The 23,503-nt window shown below is 32.1% G+C and overlaps 1 protein-coding gene across 1 annotated transcript; it reads left to right on the top strand.

The window, feature by feature from the left end:
- The first annotated feature begins 13,889 nt into the window (after positions 1 to 13,889).
- Positions 13,890 to 22,667, top strand: LOC107877602 (signal recognition particle receptor subunit alpha homolog). Its single transcript, XM_016724290.2, has 10 exons — positions 13,890 to 13,985; positions 16,818 to 17,788; positions 18,594 to 18,678; positions 18,798 to 18,893; positions 20,025 to 20,177; positions 20,869 to 20,976; positions 21,082 to 21,201; positions 21,389 to 21,514; positions 21,607 to 21,690; positions 22,382 to 22,667. Exons 2-10 carry the CDS (start codon positions 16,839 to 16,841, stop codon positions 22,505 to 22,507), a joined length of 1,848 nt encoding a protein of 615 aa, XP_016579776.1. The 5' UTR covers positions 13,890 to 13,985; positions 16,818 to 16,838; the 3' UTR covers positions 22,508 to 22,667.
- The last annotated feature ends 836 nt before the right edge of the window (positions 22,668 to 23,503 follow it).

Here is a 23,503-nt window from a genome sequence, read left to right on the forward strand (position 1 = left end):
TTCAAAGCTAATCATTAGTAATGTGAAAGTCAAACAAACTACTTACTAAAATTCTCAAGACCCGAAAGTTATCGTACAAGAACAGAGATCACATCTAAAGAGATATCCAAAAATAAAGTAAATAAAGAATATTTCATCGTCCGAAAGATGGGCAAGAACAAATAAGATGACCCATGAAAGCATGAGACGGAGTGCTCACTCTTGGATCAAGATCTGCTATCAAACTCTACAGTTGTGGGCGTGTCTGGGCCTCTGGAACATTTTCCGCACCCAACAAAAGAAAAGTACAGGATAGTATCAGTACAAACTACTATGTACTGGTAGGTATCATAGGCCAACTCAATTTAATAGTATGTACACAACATAAATCAAATAACAAGTAGACAACAAAAAATCAATGAATCAACAGTACAATAATAACAGGTTAAACAGAGCTCATAACCAAGCCACATAACCATCAAGAGTACAACCATACTATAAACATCCACAGAACCAACACAAATTTGTACACACATGCTATGAGACTTATTTTTGCCCAAATAGTCATGGCCTATAGGGAACAATCTATGTTCATGTACTAGACCGGCATGGTACCCGATCCTCAATAACAAGTAATATCAATATCCCGTACCGGCGTGGTTCCCGATCTACCATAACAAGTAATATCAATATCATATCTGTACTGACGTGGTACCCGATCCATCATAAACAAGTAATATCAATATCAAATTTACACTACCTCATAGCACACAATACGATGTACCAAGTTTACAAGTACATTTAAAGTCATAAGATAATTCCATCAAGTAAATTTTCAATAATTATTTATACACGCCTAAACAATCCAAACATCATCAATTTCAAGCATGTCAGGATAACAATCAATAAGTATCCGATTTAGGAGCATACACACAATTAAGTCGAGTCTAAACTCCAATTAAATCATGGCCTACCTCAATCAAAAAATCCAAATGCTTAACTTGTAAGGGTCTTGCCCTTCCGTAAAGTCTCCGAACGATCAATATCTATTCAAAACATAATCTCCATCAGAATACATCTAATGACACTTGTATCATAAATATAGTCAAATCTAAATTTCTCTATCTATTTAGTATCCTATTCACAATATAATCATATAGTTACCTACTGTTACCAACGTTATTGAAAAAAATTAACAATAATAATTTTCAATCTCCAAAAGCCTTCAACTACTGCCAACTAAGAATGCTTTCTTAACCAACCTGAAACTGTCGCCCCCCTTTTTCTTTTCCTTTATGCTGATGTAAGAAAACCTAAGCGTAACTTCTGTATCCCACCTCTCAATCTATCTGATCTTTTTTTTAATAAATATGATAAATCCTTCCTATCTAAATTAATTTTATACATAGGTCTCAAGAATTAAGAAAATATCAATTTAACCTATTAATTGCCATCTAAAATAATATCTAAGATACTCAATTAATGACTTAACTCACCTGGAACATCTCAAGAATCGATACTCTCCATTTCCGTAAGTCATAAATCACGTATACAAACTATGGAGAGCGCTAAAATAGGGAAGATAAGAAAATTTCACAAACGACTGGCAGGGTAGAGAGTTATGTTCTGTAGCAATCAGTAGTTCTAAACACAACACTAACATATACAGTCAAACTTTATTATCGTGACAATGTTTGCCTGAAAACTTTGTAGCTGTTGTAGACTGGTGTTGTTATATATGTATGCTGATATTTAATGCTTAGATCTCATTTAACTATTATAAACAAAAGTATGTAAAACTAGAAAGAATATGAATGTAGAAAAGACAAACATGAGTAGCCTTTTCCTCGTGAAGTTATCAAATAATTGATACACCATTTCAATAGATTTTTTTCTTTAAATTAAATATCCGTATTTGAAATTTACTGTAAGCATGACTTTAAATCTTTAATGATGATCACCATAAATATTTTGATATTTTATTTTGTACATAATATATTTCTGTACTTACATATATAATATTTGAGTATGCTATTACAGAGAGAAAATTTATAAAGAGTGTACCGCTATAATAAATGGCATTGTCGTTATAGGTACATTGTTGTTATAGAAGTAAAATATAACATGAAAAATTAATTTCGGAGAAAATCAGCTAGTAAAATATTGTTATAATGAGGTGACGTTATAGAGAGATCTGACTTTATGATATTTAATGAATCTCAATTATAATTGAAAATTGAATAACAATGTATAATAGTGAACAAAGATTAACGGGTAAATCTTAGAATTACATGGAAAAAGATAACTAGAAGGAGATGAGATATTACAACATAAAAAAAATAAAAAAAATGATAATAGACTAAGCCAAAACTTCAACATAATTTTCATGCCCTTTTGCAATACGAGGTTCTCTATTAATAACCCTCGGATCCCTCGAAAAAAATTTCAATATCAAAAAATGCCCTTTATCTCAGCATTTTGGCCAATTGTGTTCATACCCAGTGGCGGCCCTAGGTTGAAAATTGTGATGTTTCGACACGCGTTAAATTCGATGTAGATAGGTATAATTATATAAGAAATGTATAAAAATGGTATAAGATGAAGAAAAAAAAAAAAAGTACCCCTGAAACCAATAAGATAGCTGGATGCTTTGATTTTCATGCGAAACCTTAAAGCTTTAGTATCAATATATGTGTTTAAACCTCCCGAACACCCACAACTTCTAAATTCTGAGTCCGCCACTGTTCAGAGCTTGTTCAAAGAAATCTTATAGGATCCTAAAAGATTGTATAGTAAAGTTGTGGTATAATTATAATTCAAGTGTAATCATAATTGCTTTTCAATCATCTATTTTAAATACAATTAAGATTGTCATTTATTCATTTTCTATAATATAATACTTGTAGTTGTAGTTATTAGTTTTAAATTCAATAGTATAAAACATGTAACTAATAATGGCATTTCTTAATGAATAAATGATTGTATATTTTTGTGCATGCATATCTCATAAAAGCTGTCGTAACTTGAAAAAAAAAATTGATTTTCAATTAACCGTTTTTAAATAAAATCTGTTTATTTATTGGAAAATATGAGTCAATCTTAATTAAACGTCTGAAATAATTTTATTTGTTGTAAAATTATTAAATGAGTAGTTCTCAAGATGTCATTAAGCTTGATCACAATGGATACTATTCCCTTTTAATATAATACAGATATTAAGCGATTTGAAATTAAAATTAAGATATATCGAAAGAAACATGACAAAAATGCACTTACCCTAATATTTACTCAATCCGTCATTTTGTTGGCATCTCGCATTCACGTCCTCGTTTGACTTCCGATTGGAAATATAGTTATAGATAGGTTAGTCTTAGTGTGTCGTTGCCTCTACATGTTACCTCCTTCAATAACATGATTGTTGTCATCGATATACTTCATAAGTCACTCAGTCATCTGTGCGTCACTGCGAATCTTACTTTACACTATAGTAAAATGTTTGAGAAATGATTAGTAAAATATTTTTTGAGAAAGGTGAGGTCATCATTCAATGAATTTAACAAATACTGAACTAATTAAGTCAGAGATTAAAATTACTAAAATATCATTATGTTATATTTTGAGATGAGACATTGATTAATAAAAATAATTAATAACATGCCTAGTTTATCATAGTACCTCTATTAAATGATGTTTAAAATTTAATTTGAAGAAAAAGTAATTAATGCAAAGGGTAAAATATGAAGAAAAAAAAATTGTCTTAGCTTGATTAATGAAAAAAGGTAAGTAAAATGGGACATCAAATTAGGAAATTTTGGACGAGTAATTTGAGACGGAGAGAGTAAGAAACAAGAAGATCTTTAATTCATGAAAAGGTAAAATTAATGATATTTTGATAAGAATTTCACTTTAAGAAAAAAAATAATCTTATCCAAAAGGGGAATATAATTTAAATTTTCAACACTATAAATATGTATGAAAAATGGGTTTTATTTCAATCATTTCAAAATAATTTTCACAAAAAAAGACTCAAGATTATTTGAGAAAAATAATGGCTATGACTAAGCACTTGATTTTCTTCACTATACTTCTTTTTGTCATCTTCCCTACTCATGAATGTAAGTATAATTTAAAATTTTCATTCTTCATTATACTTTTAAAGATAATAATTTTGTTGCTAACATATTTAGCTATGATATTTTGCTATGTGAGTGTGTCAATATTGATGTTGACAAGGCTAAAACTTAAAAGTAATGGTACATAGTATTTTTTTTTTTTTAATTTGTTTTGGTATGGTTTGTTTGTTCTTTTTTAGTTATTGATTTGGCAGGGACAAGGATAAGGGATATATAATGATTGTTTTTTTAGTTAAAATTTAGAAATTAGGTTTCAAATATTTGTTTGTATTAGTTGATGATAAATGGAAAATTTGACAGAAATTAAAAATTTGAAAGTCAATGCAGAAATTAGAATAGACTGTTTATAGGATGGAAGAAATTTAGAACAAAAGAATATTGTTGTTTTAGGAGTAAATCAAATTGATGATTTTTATGAGGATTGTTGAAAAGAGAATATAGCCATTTAATTAATTTGAGTTTAAGTTTTATTGGAAATAGTCTCCCTACTTTTTAACATGGGAATATTATACCCGTAAATCCTATTTTATGGGATTACGTACATTGAATATATTGTTTTCATTTTTGTTTAGAATATCAATCTTGAACTCAAAAATTTGTATCAGTATTATTATATTCTATAATTATTAATTAGTCATGTTTCATTTACTTCTACTCCTCCTTTTTTTGCGATATTTTCTTATTTGAAAGATGTTTTGCTTTCAAGCAATAGTACGTTATCCATTCAATATTACTTGTCATATTTAGAATCGGCACGCTCATTAAGAAAATGATGGTGACATGACTATTTTGTCACACCATTTCTATTAGTTAATATTTAGTATTACGTCGTGAAATTATAAAAATAATTTGCATAATTAATAATTAATGCTAGGGTAAAATATGAAAACATAGTCGTGTATTATATTCCTGATATGTTAAAAATGAAAATCTATTTTTTAAAGTAATAAATAAGTAAAAGTGAACGGATGAAGTACTTTGATTGCCTAAGTATAATGTTTTAAGTTCATTGTTTTAAAAAAATAAGTATCGAAAAAATAGCATGAAAAAATCATAAAATATTTGAATGAGCAAAACTGAAATCAAAAGAATTATAATTATTTTAATTATTCAAATTAAATGTGGAATCAGTTGGGACCAATAATTTCTTTCGGAATGGATTGAGACGTGTATATGTGAATTTGAGGGAAGGAGAGAAGATTAAAAAATTATGAATATTTAAGAGGATTAAAATATAATAAATATGAATAATTATGAAGACTGTCAATGTTATGAATATTTATCAAATTCAATGTGATTTATAACTACTATAATGCAAGTTAGAAAATCAAAGGCCTCAAAATACTCTTAGCTAATTTATGAAAACATTAGGGAGAAATTACAAAAGAGAGAGAGAGGTTGACTATAGAACTCCGACTCAAGATTAAAAAAAAATAATTCATAAAAGACATGGTGTAGGAAGAATAGATATAACTCATTGCTGCACCCTTAACCAGAGGTCGAGGATTCGACCCTGGACATGGAGAAAACTCTGTTGGGAGCGCTACCCCCCGAATGGGGCCATACCCGGTGCGAATCCGAATTAGTCGGGCTCCATTGCGGGTACTGGATGGAAAACTAAAAAAAATAAATAGATATAACTCAACAAATAATAATAGAAACAAGACAACCACAAAATAATGCTCCAATTGATCGATCTGAAATAATAATTATTACCAAAACTCCACAAGCAAGACATTACAAATATAGCACTGGCACAGGTACCAAAACAAAGCACTCCTACCTACGAGAACAAGAACACACTATCTACTAATCTTCTACCATAATTCACCTCTGTCTAATATTTCTTCGATCTACCACTTAATTCTTTACATGAAGTCATGAACTTATAATATATTATTACAACTCTTATTTCTTTTAGATAGTGTCTTATGCATAGGGTTACAATTTTATAGTCATAACCACCTATTTTCTTTATTTAAAGGATCACATTTTCTTTATTTAAAGGATCACATTTTATTTAAATCCGTACAACAAAACAGGTTTGGAAGTCATTATTATTTGTTATATAATATATAATTATAACCAAATAATGTTTTAAAGTCATTATAATTTATTTTATTTTTTAAAAAAGAAATAAGAAAAACTCAAGTATATAAAGGACACAAACTTATGTTTGGTCATGAATGAGGACACTAACTTTATACCTTATTTGTCTACTTTCAATACTTCTACCGTTTTATCTTAACATATATTTTACACTTTTAAAACAACATATATACTTTTTTCGTTCTTAAACACTTGTCATATTTTATTTTGCATAGTATTTAAGTACAACTTTAATTAGAGAATGAACTGATTAAATTATTCTTATTTTCTTTAATTTATTTCAACTTAATATAGTACTTGACCCCTTTGCACCATATATATATATATATATATATATATGTTCATGTATATTAATGACGAAGGGCAAAGGTATAAATGAGCAAACTAATGATATCTTTATTTTCTAAAATGACAAATACCTCTCTATTTCTTTTTAGTTATTATGATAAGATTTTACACAATTATTAAGAAAAATTAATTAGGAGTGTAATTTGACTCATATATCCTTTATTAATCTTTGACTATTTGTCTATTAATTCTAGAATAATTAAGACTAAGAGAAAAGTTGTAAAAATATAATTAATTCACTCTTGATTTTTTAATTGACCAATATTGGAAACAACAATTTTCATTATATAACAACTAAAATAAAATAGAAAGAGTATTGCGAGTCATCTATTTATAGTAAGGAAGATATACAGTATCTAGGAACGAAAGTCGTATTATATTTTATGTTATATTTTTAAAATTTTGTAATTAATAATATAACAAACACAAAACAATTTACTTTTTTATACATTTATCATTATTGGCATTATATACACATGCAAAACACGTACATTAGACTAGTGCATATAATAGATGATGGTAAATCTTTTTAACCTCTTAGTTTCTTTACTTCTTTATTCTTTTACTTATTTATATTTTTAATTATTTTTTTAATGAAAATTCCGACGTCATCAATAATATTTAAGGTTCTATTGTCTCTCATGTTAGCAATCATTTATGTATATAAACATTAAACTTGTTTTTATTTTTATGTTATATTTTACTTTTATTGCAGGTGAAACTGATAATCACGATACAGTTCGATTTCTATCTACCGTTAATGCTAAAAAACTCAAAAATAGAAAACTTATTGATCTTGGGAGCTGTGTCCAAGTATCTTTATCATGGTGTTGTGAACCTAATTATGAAGAAGGGTGTTATGGTTCAGAAGAGGCTTGCTCAGAACATTGTCCCATTTGGCCTCCCCTTAATTAATAGTTGTAATTTATTTAACAAATCATCTTCTAAGAGTTTTGTTAAATATTTTATGAAGCTTCATGTATAAAAATATAACATTATTAATTTCATAATATAATGTCAATATTTGTTCTTTCTTTATGTTATTGTGTTGTTGTCGTAAAGTTTCATTTCGTACAAACATGGGTTGTGGTGTAGTGGTGGGACTACTTCACTCTTAACTAGAGGTCTCCGGTTCGAGCCCTGGATATGGAGAAAACTCTGTTGGGAGCGTCATACCCAGAATGGGCCCTGCAGTGCACGAATCAGATTAGTTGGGGTTCCAATAAGAGTGTCGGACACCAAGTGAGAAACCAAAAAAAAAAAAAGTTTCGTTTCGTGACATGAATTGTTTAAATCTGATATTTCAAGAATATGAAACTCCGTTGACAAGAGCATAATGATATCACCGGCTGAAGATAAGTAAATTCTTTAGTTTAGGGTTTAGTCAGACTGATCAAAACCCAATGGCTGCTTCAGATGCTGACCAATTAGCCTGTTGTGAACCGGTCAAACTAAATCCAGATCACATTGGAAAGTCCCACATTAATACACGAATGAAGAAGTCAAGCATGCTTCATTTTTCATTAGTCAATTTGACTAATTTTCAAAGCTAAATTAGATTAGATTCAATTTTTTAAAATTAAAATTTAGATATTCAGGAATTATATTAAAAGTATTATAAATCGCGATTTTTCTTTTTTCAATTTAATTAAGAAATACATCCTGAAATGTTGGTCAAATTTTTTGGATATAAAACGAATTAAAATTAAAATTAAGATAGATTTAAAGAAACATGAACGAAATGCACTTATCCTAATATTTTCTCGGTTCGTTTTAGGGATGTAGTTTTAGATAAGCTAGTTTTAGCGGTCATTGACTTCACTTGTTATTTCCTTTTACGTCATGTTATCGTCGTCGTCATATTCCATATGTCAATTAGTCATTTCTGTCTCGCTGCAATCTTACTTTACACGATTATAAAATGTTTGAGAAATAATTCGTCAAAATATATCTTATTAGGATGAGGTTAAATTGAGAAAGGTGACATCATTATTCAATGAATTTATCAAATATCGACTTAATTAAGTTGTAATTGAAATATCTAAAATATCATTATGTTTTAGTAAGTAAATTGATAAATTATTTAATAAGAATTTCACTTTAAGAAAAAAAATGAAATCATCCAAAAGGGGAAAATAATTTAAATTTTTAACACTATAAATATCTATAAAAAAAATGTGTTTTATTCAATCCCTCCAAAATAATTTTCACAAAAAACTCAAGAATATATGAGAAAAATGATGGCTATGATCACTAAGCACTTGATTTTCTTCACTTTAATTCTTTTTGTCATCTTTCCTCCTCATGAATGTAAGTATAATCAAAAAAATTCATTTTTCATTTTACTTTAAAATTAGAATTAGCTATGAACTTCATCGTTAAATTGCTCGTTGCTAACATGTTTTGTTACTGAATTTATTCGACACTAGTTCCTATATTTTTAATCAAGATTTGTCTTATATTTTACAAGGTAGAATTAATACTTCTTGTCAGTGAGTTCGTCTTTTTTCATATATCGAGAAATGGAAAGTATCGCAAGAAATTCGAATGAATATATAAGGTGAAAAATATTTTTTTATGTATACATATAGTAAATGTTAAATTTCATTGACTTCTTCGTTTCTTTACTTCTTTAATTTTTTACTTCCTTATATTTTATTACCTCCTTAACTAAAATCCTAACGTCATCGATAACTTAAGGTTCGAACCTTAAATTTCTAATTGAGATTAGTTGAAGGGCCCTCCCACCAAAATTTTTGTTTATTTTTTGTCTCTCATATTAAACTTGTTTTTATTTTTATGTTATATTTTAATGTAAGTGAAGAGTTAATTGATAAATATTGAATCTGTTGACTTTTTGTTTCTTTACTTTTTTATTTTTATTTTTTTATTACATCCTTAATGAAAATACAGACGTTATTACTAATTTAAGGTTCAAATTAACAATTTCTGACTGAAATTAGTGGAGGGACCCTCCCACCAAAATTCTTATTTATTTTTTGCCTCTTATATTAAATTTGTTTGCATTTTTAATTTATATTTTAATGCAGGTGAAAAACTAATTGATAAATGTTGAATCTTTTGATTTTTTGTTTCTTTACTTTATTTCTTTTACTTTTTTATATGTTTATTATATTTTTAATGAAAATTTTGACGTCATCGATAACCTAAGATTCAAACTCAAATTTTTGACTGAGATTATCGGAGGGACCTACCCACCAAAGTTCTTGTTTATTATTTTTTGCCTCTAATATTAAACTTGTTTTCATTTTTATGTTATATTTTAATGCAGGTGAAGAACTAACTGATAACCGCGAGACAGTTCGATTCCTATATACCGTTGGTTTTAGAGGGAGAACCGCGACGAAACTCAAAGCTAGGAAACTTATTAATCTTGGGAAGTGTGTCCACGTATCTGTATCATGGTGTTGTAAATCTGATATAGAAGTATGTTATGGTTCAGAAGAGGTCTGCTCAGAAAATTGTCTTATCTGGCCTCCTAGCTCTTAATTAATAATTTTATATACTAGACGCAGGAGTCTGTGCAAATATGGTGTCCAATATATATTACGTTTTGTTTCAATTTATGATATTAATAAATTTTAGAGATCATCAATATTTTGTATGTTTTTTAAATATTTCTAGTTGATTATTATGATGTGTAATACATTTGATATAATTATAAAATAATATATGTTATTCTTGCCGCTTCAATTTATATTTATCAATGAAATTTGTAGAGTTAATCAATTTTTTTTTGTATAACTTTTAGATTTTGGTATGATTTTTAACTGTTTTAAGTTGTTAGTTATTGTGATTTTCAATACTTTACATAATTTTCAGACAATATATGGTATTCTCTTTATGTTAATTTATGTCACATTGACGAAATTTGAAGAGTCAACCAATATTTTTGCGCATAGTTTTTTTTTTTTTATATATATATATACATATTTTGAGTTTTTAATTATTGTGATTTATAATACTTTGTGCGTTATTTTTAGATAATCTATGTTACTTAAAATAACTTTTATAATTGTTATTAATTAAATAGCAAGTGAAAACTCAATTATATTTTCAACTTGTTTTAATCTCTAACCATGTACTGTCAATTTTATTCAAAATAGGACCTAAATTGACTCATTTTAAAATCCTAAACGAACCCAATCCAATAACCCTCAACCCGACCCAAATTCTAATTTTAATCGTAACCATCCACACCTTTTGATCGGACGATCCCTATCCATTCCCTATCATATTTTCTTTTTTACTTTACCCTATCACTCTTAAACTTAATCCCTTTCCCCAACCCCAACCGTTAGGTCACCGCTTGCCGAAAACACCATAATAAAATCACTCTTCTTCTTTTCTCATTCTCCTTACGCCATAGTCTGTGCTTAGCTCTTCTCCACGTAGTGATGGACCTATATATATATATATATATATATTCGAAACTAGGTTTCAAAATAGTTTCTAAATGTACACTTGAAGATATTTATCATATTTACCAACTCTATCTGTTAGATTTAACATAAACAATGAAATAGAAGTTTCTGCAAATATTAAGAAAGACCCATCAGATTCTAAAATATTCAACACGAAAATTACTTTTAGACTCTTACATAAGAAAAATAATAGGAATTACAACTCAAAAAGTTACACCAAACTTCAAAAGTAATAATATTTTATTGTGAAAATATGAATCAATATTACTTAAAAATCAAAAACAGTTTTATTTGTTGTAAAAATATCAATAACTAATTTTCAAGATTTTATTATGCTTAACTACAATGCATACTATGTACCTTTTAGTATAATATGGAGTAGATATGAAACTAATTGAAATTAAAATTAAGATATATTGAAAGAAATGCACTTATCCTAATATTTACTCATCATCATTTCGCTGGCACTCACATTCACGTTCCCATTTAAGGGATGTAGTTGTAGATAAGTTAGTTTTAGCAGATCGTTAATTTTATTTGTTATTTCTTTTTACGACATATTATTGTTGTTACCATATAGTAGATATTAAATCTTTTTAACTTCTTAATAAAAATTCCGATGTCTTCGATAACCTAATATTTGAATCCGAAATTTCTTATTGAGATTAGTGGAGGGACCCTTCCACTAAAATCCTTGGTAGTAAATAAATGAAATTTCCATGGGGTCAATATATATTATGCTTTGTTTCAATTTATATGATATCGATAAATTTTAGAGATCATTAGATTTTTGTATGATTTTTAAATATTTCTAGTTGATTGTTGTGATGTGTATGTAATACATTTGATATAATTTTTAAATAATATATTTACTTCCGCCGCTTTAATTTATGTTCATTGATGGAATTTGAAGAGTTAGCCAAATTTTTGACATAATTTTTGAATTTTGGTATGATTTTTTATGTGTTTTAAGTTTTTTAACTATTGTGATTTATAATACTTTACATAATTTTCAGATAATATATGTTATTCTCTCTATGTTAATTTACGTGATACTGATGAAATTTGTAGACTCAATCAACATTATTGTATATAGTTTTTTTTTTTAATTACATATTTGGGTTTTCAATTATTGTGTTTTCAGAACCCAAGGGATGTCAATCAGTTAACTTGTTGTAAACCAGACAAACTAAATTCAAATCATATTGGAAAGTGCCACTTTGATATACGAATACAAAAATACTTACCCCTCCGCTACAAGTCTTGTTGATGAATGTTGACGTAGTTAATTAACCTCACCTTTAAATTGATCAAATAAAATAAAAAGGAGGAAGTAAATCCCGCACCACTTTCGTCTATTAGCTCTATATAACTATGTTATGCGTGTTTACTGCAGTGATGCTTGTTTCTCCTTTATCTAATTTTCTATTTTTCCACCGTAATACTATATTTGGCAGAATTTCATATTAATAACGTGTTATGAAATAGTAATAAAATACTAAACAAGCTGTTGTACAAGTGACTTGCTTGTGCAAGTATATCAAAATTACATGCTTATCTGATCGCAAGCTTATTCAAAAAGTTGTGAAATGGACATAGACAATACTGTATATTTATAGTTATACTACAATGATATCCGTCGAAGATAAGTAAAATTCTTTAATTTAGGACTGCTTCAGAACTTCAAATGCCAACCAGTCAAACTAAATTCAAATTCCCATTTAGAAGTCTCATATTAATAATCAATGAAGAAATTCACTTTAATGAAATTTATTGTGTATAATAATTTTGAGCATCTCATTTCACACACGCACATATTTATTTATTTATTTATTTATTTATTTATTTATATACACGAGAAAATTGATAAAAATAGTCTTATATGTTTGAGAATAGGTTTCAAAATAGTTTTTTAAGTATACACTTAAAAATATTTGTCGTTGAAGTCTGTCAAACGTTAACACTCGTAGCATTATATATTTACCCAACTCTATCGGTTAGATTAAACATAAACAGTAAAATAGAAGTTTCTACAAATATTAAGAAAGATCCGTCAAATTTTAAAATATACAACACAAACTACTTTTAAACACTTACATAAGAAAAATAGCAAGAATTATAACGGAAGAAGTTACACCAAATTCTAAAAATAAATTAAAAGTAGCATAAACTACAAAATTTTTAATATAAAATGTGGATTATCGCTATTTTTTTTATAGTTCCCGTTAATTCTAATATACAAAAGTCGGTAAAATATTTGACGGATTAAAAGATTGGGCAAAATAACATAAATTTCAACAGTCTAGAGCTTAATTACAGATCATTCCGATAATTTTTTTAGAAAATTTCAATTTTATAATTAGCTCCTGACACATTCAACGAAGATATATATTTTTTTCTTTGTAAAGATACATAATTAGCTCACAATACGTTTTTTCGATTTTGGGTTTGTCAAGATACATAATACATCCGGCGAAGATACATTTTTTCCTTGTAAAGAATTAAAGATACGTAATTAGATTCAGATATATTTCTTTTTGATTTTGAGTCTGTCGAGATACATTATTAGCTTCCTGATACATCCAATGAAAATACATTTTTCTTTGTAAAGATATATAATTAGCTCTAGATATACATTTTTTTCAATTTTGGGTCTGTCGAGATACATAATTAACTCTCCAGTACATCCAAGGAAAATACATAATTAGCTAAAATTTTTGTAATTATTTTTTAAGGGTGATAATTTGTATAAATATAAACTTAGACGATCAAAACTGTCAAAAAGCATACTTTAAGATACTATTCTGAACCCATGTCCAAATATAAGGGACCATTTTATTAAATTTTTCCATATATAAATTCCTTAATGTAATTCATATTTTGGTATCTATTATTTTTTTTCTTTTGATTTTTCGGTTTCAAATTCCTTTCTTCAACTTCTCCTTCTCATATTTTGCTAAGATTTTGTCAGGTATATTTCCATTTTCTTTCTGTTTCATATTTAATTTACTGATTTTTTTAAATTTGTATTTATTTATTTAGTTATTTATTTATTTATTTATTTATTTATTTGTGTTTTGTGAGTTTGATCTGTTAATTGTGTTTCTTGAAAGTTGTTTAAATTTGAGTTTCTTGGTGTTTTCTGAATTGGGTTATTGATAAATCAAAACTTTATTGTTTCTTGAACTTGTTGGAAATGATTTGGTTGATTGAATTGCTAATTACTGGTAAAGTTACTTGTTTTTTTCTTGGTATAAGTTGCTTTTTATTGGTTAATTTAATTGTTGTCTTGTTATGTATTACTTGAGATAGAGTCTTTCGAAAATAACTTCTCTATTCTACCCTCGCTAGACCCCACTATACATTGGATATGTTGTTGTTGTTTGTTAATTTGATTGCAGTCTTGTTATGTGTTACTTGAGCTTTTTTATAACCACGAGGTAGGGGTAAGATCTGCGTATGCTCTACCTCCGTTAGATCTCTACCTCCTTTAGAGGCCACTTGTGGAAATACGTAGGGCATGTTGTTGGTTAATTTAATTGATGTCTTGTTATGTGTTACTTTTTTTTTTCCTGAGCTGGGGGTGGGGGTTTATCAGAAACAACCTCCTCTCTACTTCTTCGAAGGTAGTGGTGTTGCGTACATTTACCCTCCCCGGACCCTACTATGTGGAAATACTCTGGGTTTGTTGTTGTTGCTTGTTATGTGTTACTTTAGTTGAGGGTCTTTGGGAAAGTTCCTATGTATATACACGAGGTTGGGGTAAGGTCTGCGTACACTCTGCTCTCCCTGACCCCGCTTGTAGGAATACACGGGGTATGTTGTTATTGTTCGTTGGTTAATTTGACTGTTGTCTTGTTATGTTTGAGATTTTTTATAACCATGACTTAGGGGTACGATCTGTGTATGCTCTACCTTCGTTAAACCCCACTTGTTGAAATACACGGGGCATGTTGTTGTTGTTATTGGTTAATTTAATTGTTGCTTGTTATGTGTTACTTTAGTTGAGGGTCTTTGGGAAAGTGCCTATGTATATCCACGAGGTAAGGGTAAGGTCTGCGTGCACTATACTCTCCTAAATCCCGCTTGAAGGAATTCAATGGGTATGTTGTTATTGTTTGTTGGTTAATTTGATTGCAGTCTTGTTTTGTGTTACTTGAGCTTTTTAATAACCACGAGGTAGGGGTAAGATCTGTGTATGCTCTACCTTCGTTAGACCCCACTTGTGGAAATACAGGGGGCGTGTTGTTGTTGTTGGTGGTTAATTTAGTTGGTGTCTTGTTATGTGTTACTTTAGTTGAGGCTCTTTGGGAAAGTGCCTACGTATATCCATGAGGTAGGTGTACGGTCTGCGTACACTCTACTCTCCTGTGTACACTCTACTATCCTAGACCCCACTTATAGGAATACATTGGGTATGTTGTTGTTTTTTTTGTTGGTTAATTTGACTGTTGTCTTGTTATGTGTTACTAGAGCTGAGGATCTTTCGGAAATAGCTTCTCTATCTCTATGCTCTACCTTCGTTAGACCCCACTTGTGGAAATACACGGGATATGTTGTTGTTATTGTTTTTATTGGCTGATTTAATTGCTGCTTGATTCCTTGATCACCTTGTAGGTTTGTTTGGTATAATGATTTTTGTTCTTCTGTTCTCTAAATCCGAGTCTTTTATTATGCCATATAATATAAAGATGAGAGTGGCAATATTATATGAAAATATAGCAAAGTAGTTCAACAAGTAGTGAGTTGTGCTAAAAAATAACTAAAAAGGCTAATTAGTTACCCCGCGTGGTCCCACAAAATGGGGTCTGGAGAGGGTAGAGTGTATGCAGACCTTACGTATATCTCAGAAGTAGAGAGATTGTTTTCGATAGACCCTCAGCTCAAGGAAAAACGGTCCAAAGCAATCTAAAAAAAGAAGTAACGAAAGTACAAGAAACAACGGATAATAAACAAAATTGTACTAGAACAATACAATACAATACAATTAGCCGAAGAACAAGACACAACAAATAGTAACATAAACCGATGGACAAGAAACTACATGAGCAATACTATGACTAGTATGGACGGACATCAAGACAAACACTCTTACCTACTGACCTTCTACCCTAATTTGTGTCCTCCACAATCTCCTATTTAAGGCCATGTCCTCGGTAAGCTGAAACTACACATGTTCTATCTAATCACTTTTCCCAAATACTTCTTCGATGTACCTCTTCCTCTTCTGAAACTATCCATAGCAAATTGTTTACACTAACAGAATGTCGAGACAAGCTTGATATGTTAATATGTTTGTAAGTTTGATACGAGAAACTCGTACTGGTATTTACTTCGTACACCATTTTTAGGACATTTTACATGCTTAGTGTCTCTGTTTTCTTCATTCTTATATAGAATTTATATGGAGTATCGCGAGAATGTTTAAATGATGGCAATTGGTTGAAAGTTCCTTACAGAAAAATTAGATACCAAAGTTGAATCGAAACTATAAAACTGGTATTAATCGGATGATTGCCTTGCTTCCATCTGATTTAGATCTATATAGGGGATATGTTCCTTAAATTTTATTCTTTCAAACATGAATGACTCCTTATTGTATTCAATTGTTACATCATGTAAGGTTCATTTTCCACTATTACACGGTGATTTTCTTTTATAGTGCGTTCACAAAGATCACAAAGTTCATTCAAGTCAAATCTGTTATTTCAGTCTCTGCGAATTTTTGTTTTGCTTTGTCTAGTACTTTTTAATATTCTGAAGAGTTGTAATTTTTTTTTTGACGACAAATTTTTGGTTACAGGACTGAATTTAGAATTTGGAGATGTTAGAGCAGTTACTGATCTTCACTAGAGGGGGGTTAATCCTCTGGACATGTAAAGAGCTTGGAAATGCTCTTAGAGGTTCTCCGATTGATACATTGATTCGTTCATGTCTTTTGGAGGAACGTTCAGGTGCTGCATCATACAATTATGATGTCCCTGGAGCTGCATACACTCTTAAATGGACGTTCCACAACGAACTGGGACTTGTTTTCGTCGCTGTGTATCAACGGATTCTCCATCTTTTGTATGTGGATGAGTTGCTTGCTATGGTTAAACATGAATTCTCGGAGATTTATGATCCCAAAAAGACTGTCTACAATGACTTTGATGCTATTTTCCAGCAGCTACGCAAGGAGGCTGAGGCTCGTGCTGAGGATATCAAGAAATCGAAGCAGGTGGGAAAGCCCGTCAACGGTAATCTTGGTAAGAAGCAAGGACAGGTGCAAAAGGGCGGTACTGATGGAGGCAACAAAAAAAAGGGTGATGGTGAATCAGGAAACGATGGTGATAAAGTGAAAGGCAACGCTAAGGAGAACGGACATTTTAACGGTAGTATTGAAAATGGAGTAGTTAACTGTAAAGAGGACGGGAATTCCACCGCTGGGGCTTTTGATGTAAATAAGCTACAGAAGCTCAGGGCCAAAGGTGGAAAGAAAGTAGATACTGTTGTAAACAAAGGTTCCAAGGCAGAGCCTACAAAAAAGACAAAGAAGAATAGAGTTTGGGATGATTCACCTTCTAAGCCAAAATTGGATTTCACAAATTCGGTGAGTGAGAATGGGAATGAGAACGAGAATGTAGCAGGTGTGGCAGCAGAACAAGGTGAGAGTATGATGGACAAAGAGGAGATCGTGAGTAGTGATAGCGAGACGGAGGAGGACGAAGAACCAGGGAAGGATAGCAAGGTTGAGGCAAAGAAGAAAGGCTGGTTCTCATCCATGTTCCAGAGGTAAATTTCGCTCTCCCTTGATTGTAGGAACGGTCAAAATTGCATTTTGCTATTTGAATCATCTTGTTTTGTTAATTACATTCTTATATAAGATTTGCATCAGTAGTTTCACGCAAAGAGAAAAGTGGATACTCAGGTATATTCATTTAATTGGGAAGTGCACGGGTATCTTGTAGATGGGCACCAACAGGTCGATGTTTTTTTCTCTCAAACTCCTTTAATATCACCCAAATACTTTTTGAGACCCTTGAATTATCCTTTGATTATGCTCAGATGTTTTTTTTTCTTCGTGAAAAATACCCTTGGACGTGTTAGGGAATTAAAGTTTTGATTACCTGTTAATGCTGTTCTGGTAGTTTCTCTGAAGGGATCCAAAAGCTTTACATATACATTTTGCTATAAGCTTAAGACAAAGACACAGTTAATTTAGGTACTCTTAGTTTATGAATTAAATTTGATTTGACTTGCGAGAAGCAGAAAAATGTTGCAGAGAAATAGGGAAACACATAAGTCCGGTTTCACTTCCAACGTTTTCATTATATTGCACTTGCTTTATCTAGAATAGCTAGTTTAAATTGTCATTCTTCTGAATTTCTATCTCACAGTGAAATACTTACATCATATTTAAAATAATTGGTTGTTGACTTGTGTTTTGTCCTGATCCGGGGTTCTATCGGAAACAACCTCTCTACTTATTCGGAGGTAGTGGTATGGACTACGTACGCTTGACCCTCCCAAGATCCCACTATGTGGGAATACACTGGGTATGTTGTTGACTTCTTGTTGTTGACTTGTATGTCTCCAGTATTGCGGGGAAGGCAAACTTGGAGAGGGCTGACCTAGAACCAGCTCTGAAAGCTCTTAAGGACAGACTGATGACGAAAAATGTGGTAAGTTAAATAGTTATTTTACACCTACAGTAACAGGAGATTTTGTTTCATAGGTGACCAAAAGTTTCTCAGCAGTTCTGCCGTTAAACTTGGTTGACCAATATTTTGCTTTTCTACAGGCTGAGGAAATAGCTGAAAAGCTGTGTGAATCTGTGACAGCAAGTCTAGAGGGTAAAAAACTTGGATCATTTACAAGAATTTCTTCAACAGTTCAGGTAAAACCTCCCGTAATTTTCGGAAGTGTTACATCTTAATACTAAGTGTTTATTCCCAACAACTGGAAAATAATACATCAACAACTGCGATTTATTCCCAAGTTATTTTGGGTTGTTTCCCCCTTGCTATTTGGGCTATCTCATTCCACTACTCAATGAAGACAAATTAGGGACTCTCTAAAATTGGAGTTTTTTGAAACCCTGCAACTATCTATGCGTTATCATATGATCATTAACCAAACTTAAATTTATCCTATTAGACATTGTTTATATGGATAGTTTGTCTCCATTTTGTTATATTCTTCACAATGTATACATGGATTCTAAGAAATTATCCCAGGCGATCGTCTCCTTTTTATTCCTCTAAATGTGCTATTGGCACCTTTTGTGGAATATGATCATTTTTAAAATCTTTCTAATTTTGTATGTCCACAAATCATTTTAGCATATGCATCTGTACAATATTTATATTGAGCCTTCAAGCATTCACTCCGATATCGTAGTGCTGGTTTCTTGCTAAGTATCCTCTTTTTGTCACGACATTCCCCTAGCGCAGCCCCGTCTAATCTTCAGTGTCGTTTTCTGGTTGTGTTGAACTGGCAGTGCGTATATTCTGTCACGGTTCTACTTATACTAAAATCATCATTCTCTAGAATGTTTCCCTACAATGCAAGTTTCTGTTGACTTACTTTCCAGTTCTCCAATAAGTATAACCCCATCCTTTACACTATGTTAACTCATCAACAATCGAGGTAAACAAGGATGGCCTCAAGGTCGATCACTGGTGAACATTCAGTTATGGGAAACTACTCTGTGTGCATCTTCTCCCTTTGCTCTCATGGTTGTGAGGGTGCCTTCTTACATATCCTTTATGGCATTTATGTGTTTGGTAGAAATTCCTTTCTTATCTGGCCGTTAAAAGTTTTTCTAAGCCCAAGATCTTTCAATTCTCCTTGTCCCTCCCCCTTTCACTGACCCTCCTACAAGTAAAAGAAAAAAGGTTCAAAAAGGTATGTTAACGCAGAATAACTGCATGCAGAAATTTGGAAAATCTTCGGTCCATATTTTCCTTTTTTGGTCAGGTCGGAACTCTGAACATACTAATATGGTGCACTGAATTGTTTGAAACAGGCAGCAATGGAGGAGGCTCTTGTCCGCATCTTGACTCCCAGACGCTCCATTGACATTCTAAGGGATGTCCATGCCGCAAAGGAACAAGGAAAGCCATATGTTGTGGTTTTTGTTGGAGTTAATGGGGTTGGAAAATCGACCAATCTTGCTAAGGTTATTAAATAAGCTTTTATATTTTAGTCAAAATGCCCCCAAATATATACTGAAAGGGCTCAGTGTTGGCCAGTTAAGACTTCCCATATCCAAAAGTTGAAGGTGGCGGAAATGAGGATGTTGCGTTGGATGTGTGGTCTTACAAGGGCTGACAGGGTTAGGAATGAGATTATTCGGGAGAAGATGGGAGTGGTATCGGTGGAGGAAAAAATGCGGGAAGCGAGGTTGAGATGGTTTGGTCATGTGATGAGGAGGGGCACGGATGCCCCAGTTCGTAGGTGTGAGAGACTAGCGTTAGATGGTTTCAAGCGGGGTAGGGGTAGACCGAAGTAATACTGGAGAGAAGTGATTAGACGTGACATGGAGCAGTTACGTCTCACTGAGGACATGACCTTGGATAGGAAGGTTTGGAGGAAAAACACTAGGATAGAGGGATAAGGTGGGTGGATGAATCGTAGTCCGTAGTTAGGAGGGTTTTGGTGTCTTTTGTTTGGTATTGTACATTACTTTTGTGGATGTTGTATCTATGTTAGTTTTATCATGAAACATGCTTTGGTCTATTGGAAACAAGCCTCTCTACTTCTTTAGAGGTAGTGGTATGGACTGCGTACATTCTACCCTCCCCAGACCCCACTAGGTGGGAATATACTGGGTTTGTTGTTGTTGTTGTTGCTCATCTGCCATTCTGCAGGTTGCATACTGGCTTTTGCAGCATAAGATCAATGTCATGATGGCTGCTTGTGACACATTCCGATCAGGAGCAGTTGAACAGCTACGTACTCATGCACGTAGACTTCAGGTATGTCATGATATGGAGTCAATGATTATGAAAATTCTCGATTTTTACTGGATGGAAATGTTTTTTACAAGCTCTGATGGCTCAGTTAAATTTTCTGCTTATCAGATCCCAATATTTGAGAAGGGCTATGAGAAGGATCCTGCTATTGTTGCTAAGGAAGCTATTCAGGAGGCTTATCGAAATGGGTCCGATGTTGTTCTTGTTGATACAGCTGGTCGGATGCAGGTAAACTCGAAGTTTCATACCTCAACAGTTATAACATGTCTTTGTTTCCTTGGGGGCTCTACGAGTTCTGACTTCTACGTAGTATGAGTGGAATGTGGTGATTGGTTATTGTGTTATTTTCTTTAACCCCTTTTTTGTTTAATCTTCCACTTCGTTAGTGTTTACACCGACGTGTCGTGTTCTACAGGATAACGAACCGCTGATGCGAGCATTGTCAAAGCTTATATATGTCAACAGTCCAGATCTGGTCCTTTTTGTTGGGGAGGCACTCGTCGGCAATGATGCAGTAGACCAACTGTCGAAGTTCAACCAGGTTTGCTTATACATAGTTATGACACTTTTGCTTTCATAGTTTCTTAGTAACCTGCATCTTATGTTGTGCTTGATGCTTCATTTTTCTTGCAGAAATTAGGTGACCTCTCCCCTTCACCAAATCCAAGGTTAATCGATGGAATTCTGCTGACCAAGTTTGACACTATCGATGACAAGGTATACGATTTGGTCAATTCCATCATAAAAAAGATTTATCATGTCTTTTTTCCTATCCAGATATGTAGCATTAACTTATGGTCACTAAAGTTATCATTATAACAGTGAAATCACTTAACTACTAGTATTTTTTGTCCAAATTAAAGTAACTGAACTTGCCCACTACGTTAGTAAAATCACTAAACTTTTCCCAACGACAAAACTAACCCATTATGCATACTTTACTGTTAATCTGTTATAGTTGATTAACTTTTATGGCTTCAATCTTATAGTAAAATTTAGTTACTTCAATGGGGCGAAAAATAGTCTTGACTATTGTTATAGCGGGGAAGTTCAGTGATCATCCATGAAAGTAAAAGTAACCCTGTTTTTGCATGTAGGAGCATTATTCTTGTAGCTCCCTATCCTTCGGTTCATGTTACTACATTTTATTTCTTGAGTTTCGGTTATCGCGGTATTTTGCTATTGTTACTGTTCCTTTTCTAACACTTCTCTTATAATTTACTGCCTTCTTTGATTTTATATTTTTCTTTTCTACTGGCTTTGATATATGCGTTACTTGAGCCGAGGGTCTTTTGGAAACAACCTCTCTACCTCCACGAGCTCCTTGACCCCCCCCCACCTGTGCGATTGCACTAGCTATGTTGTTGATTTGATTAACATCCTCATAATCATCCTTGTTCGTTCATAGGTGGGTGCAGCATTATCCATGGTATACATATCCGGGGCACCGGTCATGTTTGTGGGATGTGGACAGTCATATACAGACTTGAAGAAGCTGAATGTCAAGTCCATTGTCAAGACACTGCTCAAATGAGAACTTCATGTCTTTCTTAAAACTTTGTTTGGCTTCAAGATGTTGTCCTTGTTGAGAAAATGAACACTTTGTAATGTTTGCTGCAATTTGTGTGTACACTCTTCCCATCTGTGATCTCACTGATTTTGACTTCTAAGTTGAATCAAATCTTGGAAACAAACTCCTCTTTTTGTCTTATGAGATTTAAGTTATATACATAGACAATGTAACTTTTGTACATTATGTTGGGCTCAGCTTGCCCAAAGACTGTCGGCTTTGGGCTTAAGTCCACACGGTTTTGTCCAAAAAAGATCTCACGCCATTAAGAGATCGTACATCTTATATGTAGCTTCCTAGTTCCTTCAGCTACCAGTGTGGCCCATCACCACGATTCACTGGTCAATTTTTGAGATTCATTGTACTGTGGTGCTACCCACATCCAACAATCTTTCCCTCGAATTAAGTTCGGCGTGGTCCATCACCAGCACGATCCACGAGGTCATCGTAATTCACTATACTGTGTGTTGTTTGAGTATTTATGGCAGTTGAAGCCCACAACTACTTTTCGTATGTGCATTTCCAAGCTCGTAAGGTTAAGCAAATCGAGCACGACACGCATCACTCCACCACATTTCCATACTCGCCGAACCTGGGCTCTGATACTAGTTGTCTCAACTAGCCCAAAGACTCTTGCATGGTGTGATGTTTTAAGAGATCCTACACCTTATTTGTAGCTTCCCAGTTCCTTCAGCTACTAATGTGGGACTTTGGTTCGCAACGCCAACATATTACTATGTCAGTTTTATTTTGTTGTAGCTGGTAACGCAACTTCTGAGACTACTTATGGAGGAGATTATAGCATGTTTAGCCACGCTTTTGAAAGGTCAAAAAAGCTTATTTTAAAGAATGAATGTATTTGAGTTGCTACTTTGAATTGCTTCACTCAAGCAAAGGGTCTTTTGACAATAGCCAGTGTAAGGTCTGTGATCCAGCCCATTCTCTGAATCCTATGCATAG

The sequence above is a fragment of the Capsicum annuum genome, chromosome 7 (assembly GCF_002878395.1).
Source record: "Capsicum annuum cultivar UCD-10X-F1 chromosome 7, UCD10Xv1.1, whole genome shotgun sequence".
NCBI classification, from domain to species: domain Eukaryota; kingdom Viridiplantae; phylum Streptophyta; class Magnoliopsida; order Solanales; family Solanaceae; genus Capsicum; species Capsicum annuum.

What these genes read in the sequence shown, in the direction of transcription:
- LOC107877602 (XM_016724290.2), top strand. Translation starts at nt 16,839, where the DNA reads ATGTTAGAGCAGTTACTGATCTTCACTAGAGGGGGGTTAATCCTCTGG. An exon ending in TTCTCATCCATGTTCCAGAG is followed by an intron (nt 17,789 to 18,593) that starts GTAAATTTCGCT and finishes GTATGTCTCCAG; the next exon opens with TATTGCGGGGAAGGCAAACT. An exon ending in CTCATGCACGTAGACTTCAG is followed by an intron (nt 20,977 to 21,081) that starts GTATGTCATGAT and finishes TCTGCTTATCAG; the next exon opens with ATCCCAATATTTGAGAAGGG.